Genomic DNA, 12,874 nt, shown 5'->3' on the forward strand with positions numbered 1-12,874 from the left:
TTGTTGTAATTCAGAACACTCTGATTTGAAATTCACCGTCCCCTGAGGCCACATGATGTGTTTGTGGCAACATTTCTGTGCACACAGGCAGTGGCCCTCCTGTCACCCTGCGATCAGCCTGACCACCACAGTCACCCTCACAGCCATTCGGGATCCAGGACAGACATATTCAGAATTCAGGAGCCCTCCCGATTCATGCTTCCCAGGCCTGGTTTGTAACTGGGTTGCTCTAAATCAGGTCATTGCAATTAGAGCACAGACCAAGGTTATGGGTTGGTTCTCTCTGGAGCAGCCCTTTCCAAGTATAATCATTTGTACCAAGGAAAGTAGTCTATTAGGAAATTCCAGAACCTCATGGTAACTTCAAAATGTAACAAATCGAACAGGGAAAATACAAAATGCCTTAAAGGAAGACAAAGTCCAAAAATCTCACTTCCTTCATGGTGTCGCTTACAATCTCATCTTATGGTACAAGTGGGAACATTTTGGGGATTGCCCAGAGCTCGAAATGACTTTGAAGGATAGCAGAATACACCACTCTAGGATATGCCTCTTCTGCCCCAAGATTATTTTGAGCTGATTATTTTAGAGAAAGGGACTCAAGAGAAGTTTAGAAATCAAAGTAGAAGTTTACTCTTCTGCAAGGTAAATTTACATTTAAATCACCCCGTGTAAGGGTGTCTCCTTCTCTGTATCAGGAAGAGGGGGAAGACTACAAATCACAAGACTCTTATTTATGGCACTGCTTAAAATTGCTATGTAACAAACCTTACCCTTGTTTACTGTGCTTTTCCTGATAACCTCCCATAAACCGGCCTCCTGACCCTCCCATCCATCCCCCACCCCACCTGACTCAGACCTTTCTTTCTTTTGCCTTCAGCTGAAGATGGTATTAAAAGATGGTGGCTTGAGCCATCTCAGGGGTTAACTGGTTTTTCTGGGTATTTCCCATGTATACATCAGGTATACATGTTAATCAACTTCTGTTGTTTCTCTCGTTATCTGTCATTTATCACTCGGGGTCTCAGCCAAGAACTCAGAAGAACAGAGGAAAAATTATTTTTCCTCCCCTACAACAGCCTAGCAACTGTACCAGGGGAATTCAGTTTTCTTGAAAGATGAGCCAGTCTTTCAGAGGCACACAAGTGACACACCCACAGAATGCTTTAAAATTCTGTAGATCAACCATTTATCCTCTTTCTTGGTCTAAAAGCCAACAAAACAATTACCAATAAAATACCATCTACTACATAAAATATAAAACAAGAAATTAGTCATTTTCAGTAACAGGAACAAACTTACATATTTTTCCCAAATAAATATGAGTGACTTTTCCTATAAAAAACAATTTTCACTATGGAGAAAATATTAGACACTGAAACATTTCAAGAAAAGATTGTGGAACGACTACTAGTAGACAGTGCTGGAAGTTAATTCTATGGCCAGATTATACTGGAGCAATACTCAACTCTAGGTCAGTCAAAGAGAACCCCATGCAAAAAGAAAAGAATTCTACTACACTTAATTTATTTACCAATTCTTTCATTAATTTCTTTCGATTCAAACATTCATACACAACAAAGTTTCGCCATACTTTAATTTTTTAATATACAGAACCACGATACTATTTCAATTTCAAATTGTGGGAGATCACACTCAAATATGCTCGGATTTGACTAGCTGCTATTACAATACTGAGAAATTTCATGGAAAAGGTATCTAACAATTTATAAGGTAATCAAATATCTTTTTGCTACGTGGGCCAATGCATTAATAGTAACCTGTTTAAAAATGCAGTCTTTTGGACTTTAAATTATTACAAAAAGAATACCAAGATTATTCAGATACAGTCTCTGAATTTCTCAAACTCATTCCACTTTGAAGTCTGAAGGCAAATGTTACACATCAGAACATTCATGAGACCATTTCTCTTTTGTACTTACCTGTAAAAATAAAAAATGAAACCACACTTTCCTATATCTATTTCTAGAATACATTAGAGTAATCAGAAAGCATACTAGAACTAAATTATTACTTTTATGTGAACAATTTTCACCACAATACATCTTTCCTAAGAAGACAAAAACATGGGAATTTACATTCCCTTACTGAACTTAATGTAATTGAATCTCATACTTTCTGGCTTCAAAAAACTTCAACTCCTTTTTTTTCCCAGGAGGAACTATCTACACAGCACAGTGCTACATATAATTAATTGTTCCAGTGAGATGTATATTTAGATTCACAATATGATTAACACAATAGTGCCATACAAAGTTCTTCTGCAGGTAAAAATGCTAAGAAAGGCCACAGTGGACAGTGCTAGACACTGTGAATACAGTAGATTACAAGTACCACTGAGGTTCAGAGGAGACCACAAGTTTCAGATTTTTTTCAGCAATGGAAAAAGAAAACCATCTAGAGAAACATAAATGTAAAAAATATAATTCCACAGTCAATAATGTAATTTTTCAGACACTGATTCCTTAAACAGGCAAATTAGCTTAACTTAATGTTGGAGGAAGTGTACAAGATCAGAATAGGAAAGATTTTCCTTGTTCTCTCATCAAAGGAATGCACTGGGATTAGCACGAGGATCTTTCTGGTTCCTGTATCTGTAGGTCAGCCACACACCCAGGATCTGGAATGGAAGAAAGAAAAGAAGAAAGAGTAACAGCTGTGTACGTGTCTTCCATTTATCTGGAAACTCTGAAGGACCCTGTGTTATTTGTTCCAAGAGGAAGAGATTTCTTTTTCTTTTTAAAATGTAAGTAAGTAACCCAAATTAGAGGCCCTAACAAAAATCAGTATGAACGTTGTGGTAGACTGAGTAACAGCCCTCCAAGGATGTCTACATCATAATCCCCAGAACCTGCAAATATGGGACCTCACATGGTAACAGGGACTTTGGGACATGACTGAGTTAAAGACCTTGAGACAGGGAGATTAGCTGGGTGGACTCTGTGATGTAATCACACGGTCCTTGCAAGAGGGAAGCAGTTAAGGACAAAATCAGAGATGTAGACAAAAGGCCATGTGATGACAGAAGCACTGGGAAGCAGAGTCAGAGACAGGAGATGCCACGCTGCTGGCTTTGAAGATGGAGAAAGTCAAGTCAAAGCAGAACCATGGAGCGCAGCAGCCTCTAGAAGCTGAAAAAGGCAAGGAAGCACGTTTTCCCCTCCAGCCAACAGAAGGAGCCTCCATTTTAAACTTCTGACCCCCAGAAGTGTTAAGATGAAAACATGTATGGCTTGAAGCTACCACATTTGTTATCACTTGTTAGAGCAGCAATAGGAAGCCAATACAAACACTAAATTGTCTTCACAGCTGAAAATATCACAGAAATTCTGTTCATTCAGAAATAAACTGGGTTCAGCAAAAAGTATAAAAATTCTACAATAAACACATTTTACAACACAGATCATAAAACGGTTCTAAGTCCTACCTCTCCCAGGCTGGGGGACATACACTCTTCCAAAAGGAATAAGTGGTTACTGTGCCATTTCCTACACCACATTCACTAAAGAGTTAGCCGACATAACTTATTTTTTAAATTAAGAAATGCATTCATTCTGTTTCTGTTCCCTTGATGTTGATTTATTTAAAATAAGCAAAAAATTCTTAGAGTGAAAACAATACAAAATTTTAATGGAGCAAAATAAGTTTCAGATTATATTTCCCACTTTAGATCTGTAAACATTTTGTTCATTTGACTTCATAACTACCCATTAGCTCTTTAAATTATTCCTAGAGAATGATGGTAAATCCAAAATTTTTTCCATTTACCACAGTAATAATTCCTCGGTTACTGTAAAATTCATGACTGGCAATGTTTATACGGACAATACATAAGGGCTGATGGAGCTATGGTCTGTGTGTTGAATCAAGAAAGATAAGTCTAATATAAGTAAGTGGAAAGTCTGGTTTGGAGTTGGTATGACGGGGGTAAAAGGAATTTACTAAACAAACACGCCTCGAGTACTTTGTGACTGGCCCTGTTCTTCACGCTTTTTCAATTCATACAATTCAACCAAAAGCCCTGCGTGATAGGAACAGTTATCATCCTCCTTTCATCAGTGAAGGAACTGAGGCAGCACGCGGTTAAGCAACAGGTTAACAGTCACATAGGTCATGAGTGTTAGAACCGGGGTTCAAATCTGGAGTCCAAGCTCTTTATCACACTTGTGGTGTTCTGTGAAAATCTGATGCGTCCCAGGTCATTCCCAGACAAACGTGCCACCTACCCTCTCAGGCATGCTGGCTGTTACATGCTGAAATACTCACACACCTGTTGCCAAGCAGCTACTTCTCTGACACCCCCAGCCTGCCATAGTGTCATTCCCCTGACCCTGCCTCAGATATGCTGGCACACAGGGAGCTTCCTGTTAGAATTTTTGAGGTGGTTAAATATTTCGATTATCGCCCCTGGATACACACCAACAGTGTAAGTAACAGTTCGTAAGGGAAACAAAGCAACCTATTAAGTACTCATAATCTGGAGCCACATTTTACCCGAATTCAATTCTTCCAATTCGGCTGTGACAGAAGGGGACAACCTCTTTGTGCAAGCCACTGCTAAACCAACACTATCACCTCCCTGCCTCCCAGGGAGGGCGCGGAAAGGAAGCCACACCCAAAATGCAAAAAGATCAAAGTCAGATAACTACTTAGGTTTTCAGCTTACAAAGGTGCTAGAGATTTTAAGCTTTTCTAGGGTAACTTGACTAGACCTGATCACGAGCTCTGCTGGATGAGTCGAGAACATACACCCAGGAGACAGTAGGTCACCAAAGTATAGCTCTACGAAATGTCCGTGCAGAAAGTGCAGTAAGTCTGTCCTTTGTTTACTTTTATAGTTATTAAACAGAGAGAGACAAAAGGTAACATGCCAAAATGCAAATGTTGATTATTTCTGAGGAAGTAATTTTACTTGGTATAGATACATTTAATCTTTCCGCTTCCCAATTCTCTGTATTTTCTAAAGTTTTCACAAAGCACATGTACCAACTGTCACAACTTTTTTTTTCAGATTCTAATCAATGTTTCTTTGATGGTTTAAATTTATTTTCCTGTATTACACATAGTTGAAATCTTTCTATTTCACCTACGACTGGAAATCATCAGCTAGTTAGTCTCATTCCTTCAAACTCAGAGAATCACTGATTTTGTGAAATACTGAATAAAGATTTGAAGCGTGAGACAGCCTATAAGATACTCACTACCCCAAAAAATGTCACGTTGGATAAGTTATTATTAAAATCTCTGACTAGGTTTCAAAAGGACATGGTATATAGAATACAGAACAGGAGTCCATGAAGGGACACTTAAGAAATCTAAGACCCATGGGTTTATATTCTTAAATAATTGATATTCAAAAAAACAACTGGGGCTGGGAGGGATGAGAATAGGCAGATCACAGAGGATTTTTAGGTCAGTGGACATACTCTATATGAGCGCATAATCACAGATACATTCGTCTGAACCCACAGATGGTACCACACCAAAAATGAACCCTCATGTAGACTATGGACTTCAGGTGGTTATGATGTGCTAACGTGGGTTCATCAATTATAACAAATGTACCACTCTGGCAAGTAATGGTGATAATGAGGGAGGCTGTGTATGTGCAGGGGTTGGGGGGGCAAGGGAAGTATCGGACGCCTCTGTGCCTTCTTCTCCATTTTGCTGTGTCAGCTTAAAACTGTTCTAAAAATCAGTTCCTTTTCAAAAAACACGCATCGCTGAAGGCAGTGTGATCTGATGAGGAAAAAAAATGCAGCTGCTCAAAAAACCAAAATTCTCAAAAAAAAAAAAAAATCCTGGATAGAAAAGAGAAACCATGTGGCAAACAAAATTCTGATAACAATTGATCTGTCTAATGGAGTATGAAGAGATGGCTCATTCTGGTTTTTCCCCACTTCTGTTTTTAAGTTTTCATGACAAAAGTCCATGTTTTCTTTTAAAAGAAAGAAAAAATGTACAGAATTGTTTTCAAGCTGTGTATGAAGTTTCTTCAATCAATGCCATGACTAACCCAGAAGTAAAACAGCTCTTTCCTGAGAAAAAGTGAAAAGAAAAAAATGCTTAGAGTGGGAAGGGATGTCAGGGAAAACTTCTTTTAAGAAGTGAATACTAAGCTTGGTCATTATGTCCGTTTTCATAGTAACAGCCAAGCATGGATTTTCATTCTTGAAGGGAAAAAAGGAAACTGAATTAGAACAAAATCTATAACATGCACATATTTATATGTCTATATAATATGCTATCTATACTAATAATACATTTTATACATATTGACATAATGTATACATCACATACACAAATTCAATACATGTTACTCACACAATCAAAATGAGAAGATTTAATGCATAACATGGTGACTATAGTTGATAACACTGTATTGTACGATTGAAATTTACTAAGAGAGTAGAACTTGATGTTCTCACACAAAAAAAGGGAGGGGGTAAATATGTGAGATGATGAATGTGTTAATAACTTGATAGAAGAATCCTTCCGCAATGTACATGTATATCAAGTCTTCATGATGTACATTTAAATATCTTACAATTGCCTTGGTCAATTATACTTCAATAAAACTGAAATATAGACATATTACATTTTATATATTTTTATATTTAATTATATAGAGAGAAATAAATTTCTAGGCCCAAGATGAAGCTGCTCTTATCCAAAACTGTATGTCAGCAAAACGAAACTTAGATTCACTTCTGTGTCCCTATAAATGTTCCCCTTGAGCAGAAGTGCAGTGTATTCAGTATATTCGGTCAGCCCATCCTAAACGGCCAAGCCAACTCTGCACCTTTGCACCCCAGACAAGACTGACTATGTGGGCCCCAGCCAATCAGATATTTCCTATTTTTCTCTCCCTCTTGCTTTATCCTATAAAAGCTTCTTGCCTTCCACCCTATTTTGCAGCTCTCTGAAAGGAGATTATCTACTTCATGAAGTGTTGAAGATTGTATTACCTACATTGTCTTCTTTTGTCATTTTTTTAACATATATAATCAAAATGATAAAAGCCCTTCCAAACATAAAAATCAACTGGACAAACCGCAGAGGAAAAAACAACAAACTTACCTACATAAAAAGTAAAACCTTCTGTAAATTTTATTTCAAAGTCATTAAAAAGTTAAGCAAATGCCAAAGAGACTGAAAGCAGAACAAAGAAGCCAAGTAGAGCGAGGGATGCGAGGAAGGAGGCAATGGAGGGAAAGAAGGAAATAAAAGGGGAGCAGGCAACGTCTTGTGCCCTTGGGTTTCTAGGACTACCCCTGTGAGCTCCAGCTTGTGCCCCCTTCCAACACAACTTCTAGGCCCCGAGGCCCTCTTTGCTCTTCTTGTACAAAATTCCCTTTTTTGCATAGATTGAGTTACAGGGGACCCAAAGGGCCACGGTCCAGACCAAAGTTAGGTGGGCAATTCACAAAAGAAGACATGCCAATAGTCCAGAAACATATGAAGATATTTTCAGATTCACTAGACACATTGCAAAAGAGCAAACAGAATTATAATAATGTTATTACTTACCAAACTGGCAAATTTTTTTTTAAATAAAAATAACTAGAATTAGTGGTTGAATCAAAATTTGGTAGACTCTCCTCCAAAACACAATTTGGCACTATCTACCGAACTTTAAACAGATGTCCACATACTGAACGTGTCTTATTTTACTTATAGACATGTACTCTAAGGAAAAACTAGAAAACACAGGTAAAAATTTTTACACAAGGAAGTTGACCATGAAATTACTTACTAAAGGGACATACTGAAGGAGAAATTAAAGGTAAAAGAAATTAAATGAACACGTGAAATTTCAAACATACAAAACACTGAATATTTTTCTGATATTCTTTTTTAACCGGCAGTACTGGGGATTGAACCAAGGACCTTGTGCGTACTAAACACGCACTCTACCATTGAGCTATATCCTTCCCCTCTGATTTTCTTTTAAAGATAAATGCTCACTCTTATGATAGCCTACCATATATTTCTACAGTTGTATGCACAATTTTACTTAATAGCATTATTCTGTACATGCTATTTGATTACCTGTTTAAAACAGGAGTGTGACATGGGCAACTAACCTGACAATAATGGAAGTTCCACCATCTTTTTTTTAATGGAGCATAATGTGGTGGCTTTTACATTAATAATTTACTAATACCTGCAACATGACACCTAACACTTACACACAGCACCCGGCATATGTCAGGTACTACTCTAAAAAATTACCAGTTTTACATGTTTTCTCTTAAGTATCATAACAACTCTACGAAATAGGGGCTTCCCATTTTTACACTTGTTTTTAAAGGTGAGGAAACAGAAACACAGAAAGATTAAGTAACTTCCCCGAGGCCACATAATTAATAGACAGTGCATTTTTTTTTAAACTATTTGTTCTTGTCTAATAAACTCTTATTTAACCAGCTCATTATTGAAGAACAAGGTGCTGGCCCAAAGGTTTGCTGTTATCAACAATAAAATTCTCATGTATTTATTTTATATAATTATAAGATTATCTCCATGAAATAAAGCACTGTAAGTAGAATTTATAAGTTAAAGAAAAAAATTTCAATACTAATACATACTATCAATTCAGGTGCATCAAAAAATGTCCACAATTGTTGGGGGTTTAATAAAGACAATGAGGAAGGAATTAGCATTCCTCAGAAATTATCAAATAATATGCTTGTGATTTTGCTTAGATATATATTATATATAACGTATTAACTATATAATAAATATATTAACATAGTATAAATACATATCATATAGAGAAAAAATTAATAACAGTGGTTACCTATAGGTTTTAGAAGGCTAAGAACAAAGGGGAATGGGGGATGGTGTTGGAAGGCAATTTTTCAAAGCATATCTTTATATAAATGTGTGTGTGTATTATATGTTAACATATATATTAAACAATGTGAATGTTCTACCTATTCCAGAAATTTTACTCATTTATTTACTTATTATTTATTTTTGTTGAAATATAGTTGATTTACAATGTTGTGTGAGTTTCAGGTGTACAGCAAACAGATTTGGTTATACATATTTATGTTTATATCCGTATTTCTTTTCCAATTCTTTTTCAATTCTCTTCCATTATAGTTTATTTCAAGATATCGAATATAGTTCCCTGTGTGATACAGTAAATCCCTGCTGCTTATCTACCAAAATTGTATTTAAAATTATAATTTATCACACAACTCTAGGAACAGAAGGGTCCCTAGAGATAACTCAGTCTAATCTCATTTCATCTGTTCACTAGACTGTACGTAATTTAACGATCAAGCATTTCACCCTGTAAAAGGTAATGCAAGATCTGTTAGGTCTTCTGATTTCAAGCCAGGGCTCCTCCTATTACAGTATTAGTACTCAATGAAAACATCCACTGATACATTCCCAAAGTTCAGTGTCATGCTATGGTGAAACACCATGCACTCCTGCCCTATGAAGTAGGAATCCCTACGACACAGGAGGGAAGATACTGAGTTATTTGCACATACCTCTGTAAAACTGAAGAAGAGGCCAATGCCGCCGACAAATCTCAAAACCTCTCCGGCATATTTTCCTATTATCGGAGCACACGGTAAGCACGAGTGGCTGCTTTTAATACAGCTCTGTATCAATTTTTAAAAAAAGAACTTTTATTTCAAAATACATTTAAAATGAGCAGATCAAAAAAAAAAAAGGAACCCACATAAAAACCGGAATAGCATATCCAATTGGGAGCCTCGGTTCCTTAGTAGTGCCTAAAATTCTAAGATGGCTCCCAGTATTCCCACCCCCAGTGCACATGCCTGAATAATCACCCTGTTGAGTGTGGATGGGATTTGCGAATATGATGTGTATTTTGCATTACATAAGGCACTGTCTTAACAGAATGGAGAAATTCTCACACTAACTTTGATGCCACCATGTCACAAGATGGCTGTACAGTTAGGAGCTGAGAGACACCCAGGAGGAAAATGGGACTTGAGTCCTACAACCACCGGAAGCTGAATTCTGCTAACAACAGCTTGGTGGAAAACTCCAAACCTCTGATGAGATTGCAGCCCTGGCCGACACCCTGACTTCATTCTGGTGAGATCATGAGCAGAGGACCCAGCTAAGCCAAACCCAGGCTCCTGACTTAGGGGAACTGGGATAATAAATGGGTGTTGTTTCAATCACTAAATGAGTGATAATGTGCTATACAGCAATAGTAAACTAACAGTCCCACAAAAGAGGCCTCATTGAGGGGATATCCAGCTCAGAGAGGGGGGAACAGGAGTTTCCCCAAAATATAAGCACATGTAAACTTCCCAGGAGAGCCGAGCTCCAGGTCCGACAGGACTGGGTTGGAACTGGAAGGTCGGGATGTGGCCTGGAACAACAGGATGGCTCTAATTGGTCCATCACTAGCTTATCCCCCAGAGAGAAGGGGCATGAAATTGTGATGGGGAAGAAGGGGAGGAGGAAAGAGGGCAGTTCCAGGTGTCCTCCACCCTGGGGATGCTCAGCTGGCTGAGACCATCCTACTCCTTCCACCCTGACAGGCCTCAAATCCAGTATATTTACACACCTCCTTGCAATCTGCAAGGCTCATCTGCTGTTATTTCTCTTTCACTTGTTCAGGAGGAACTGAATGGGAAGGAATGAGGAGCAAAGAACCGAAAGCATCTGTGTCTGGCAGGGCCCTGGGGTATTCAGTCCACTGAGGAGTGGATATTTGAGAACAGGCAAATGATACACTAGTGTATACAGAATATAATGCTGGTATAAATAAAACACTAAAAGTACAACTCAGCATCAGAAAGCCCATTTCTTCAATGTTAACCATTCTTCATCTGTATGCAATACATCCCCCCAAAATATTTCATACGTTGGACTTACAGCCGGACAGGTGTCATTTGGGTTAAAACTTCGGAACCCACAGCAGTTTAAATTTCTCTGGATGTCATTTCGAGCACTTGCTGTATTGTTCCAACCAACTTCCAGAAGCTGACCCTAGAAAATGCATTTAATGCATACCTTAAAATGTGTCATCTCTGCACAAAATGAATAAAGCTAGAGACCGCAACTTTTAACACTGAGTGTACCTAAAATAAACACTCTTTATAAGACCATCAGAACTTTTCAAAGGAGGTTACACCTCAATCTGCAATGAAAAGAAGGCACTACTTCTATCCCAAGAACAAAACTTCTCCATTTTTACGTGAGATTGAAAAGAAGCCCTTGGTTCAAAGGCCTAATTCTCAGAGTGTAACAAGACAAATTTCCCATTGCCCCAAACCAGAGACCCGTATTTTTCCACAAATTAGAGTCTGAAAAGAATAATTGCTGAAATGAAACCGCAAACATTCTGGAGCAAATGTTCCATTGCATAAAGGTAGGAAAAGGCTGGATGAACATCCTTCAGCAATCCATTTTTTATCTAGTGAGGGCAAATTCCTTCTTAAAGGAGGCAAAAAATACCCACATCTGATAGTGTTTTAGGGCTCTAGTCAGCCCCCCTAAAGCAATTAGGAACAAAAAACTTCAGCTATGTAGAGTGAAATGGCATTCTGAGCCAGAAGAAATGATTTTATATTCCAGTCATCCCTCCCCCTTTTCTCCTACGCTTACTATGTGGAAAGACAAACATCTTTGCTTACCTGTTGGTCCTGGTTCAGGGCTAAACAAGCACATGATACAGAAAACTGAACAATAAATACAAGTAAGAGAATAATCATGTACTGAGAATTAAAGTCAAGGCTATTTTTGGAAACTTAAAATAACATAAAACAGTGGTACTGACAACTTTACAATGTGCTAGAAGGAATTCAACCAGAAAATAGAACAAATGGCACTTAGAGAAAGTTCAAAAAGAATACACATAATTTTTATTTTGATAACACACTGCAGATATAAATTTATATAGAAAAATACCAACAGTAATAATTATTATTTAAAATCTGACCTATTACAAAGTCATTTAGATTACAATAAAAATTCTTGCACATATAAAATAGGAAGTGAGTATAGATAAATGTATGGAAGCCTTCTTAAGTCTCAAAAAATAAACTTATGTAGAAAAATACTAACAATAATAATTATTAAAAATTGATCTACTAGAATTTCATTTCATTTAAAATAATAGTCTTACATATATAAAATAAGAAATAAGTATGGATAAATGTATGGAAGCTTCCCTAAATTAAAGTCTAAAAAAATCATTATGAAATTCTCAATCAAATATTAATGACTTGGAAAATGCCTAGAGGTCCCTGAACCAGTTCAATGTACCTCTGAATTTGCATCACATACATAGGACTACCTATACTGAACTTGCAGCATACATTCTTCAATACATGAAAAGGAAAGAGAATCTGTAAACATAAAATAACTTCACCCTAAGAAATGTTCCTAATGTTGGTTAAATAAATATACGTAATATTTGTTAGGAGTTACTATCTGGCAATTAATTTTCTAAATGACAATTTTAAATCAGTTGTAGTTATCAAAAAAGTAATCAGTACAATAAGAACAAATCCAATTGGGGTAACAAATCCCACTTTTAAAAAAGGATACAAAAAACAGCAACACCTGATGGTGCTTTACGGCTCCGATCAGCCCCACCAGCGCGATCAGGAACAAGAAGATGCCCACTGCGATGACCACGCCAACCACCCGGAGACTGGAAATCAGCCCGAAGCCAATGCCCCATGCAGCAATTCCAATTAACAACAGACTAACCAACTGCAAAAACAACCACAAAGGGCAGTAATAGGGGTGAGAGGAGCAGGGAGAAGAAAAAAAGGGGAAAGTGTCAACTTACATGTTAGTATCGAGAACATTTTTCAGGCACCTACTTAGTATCTTACAAATG

The 12,874-nt window shown here is 37.4% G+C and overlaps 1 protein-coding gene across 1 annotated transcript in view; it reads right to left on the reverse strand.

Moving 5' to 3' along the window:
* Positions 1-1,579: 1,579 nt before the first annotated feature.
* The window catches only part of TSPAN13 (tetraspanin 13), a 31,718-nt gene continuing 20,423 nt past the window's right edge, over positions 1,580-12,874 (reverse strand). The window contains exons 2-6 of the mRNA XM_006211728.4: positions 12,577-12,744; positions 11,661-11,741; positions 10,900-11,013; positions 9,531-9,644; positions 1,580-2,641 (exon numbers count right to left, since the gene is read on the reverse strand). Coding sequence (XP_006211790.1) covers positions 2,567-2,641; positions 9,531-9,644; positions 10,900-11,013; positions 11,661-11,741; positions 12,577-12,744 — 552 coding nt within the window. The 3' untranslated portion in view covers positions 1,580-2,566. The remainder of the gene's footprint in view (positions 2,642-9,530; positions 9,645-10,899; positions 11,014-11,660; positions 11,742-12,576; positions 12,745-12,874) is intronic.

This window comes from Vicugna pacos, chromosome 7 (genome assembly GCF_048564905.1).
Source record: "Vicugna pacos chromosome 7, VicPac4, whole genome shotgun sequence".
Taxonomy (NCBI): domain Eukaryota; kingdom Metazoa; phylum Chordata; class Mammalia; order Artiodactyla; family Camelidae; genus Vicugna; species Vicugna pacos.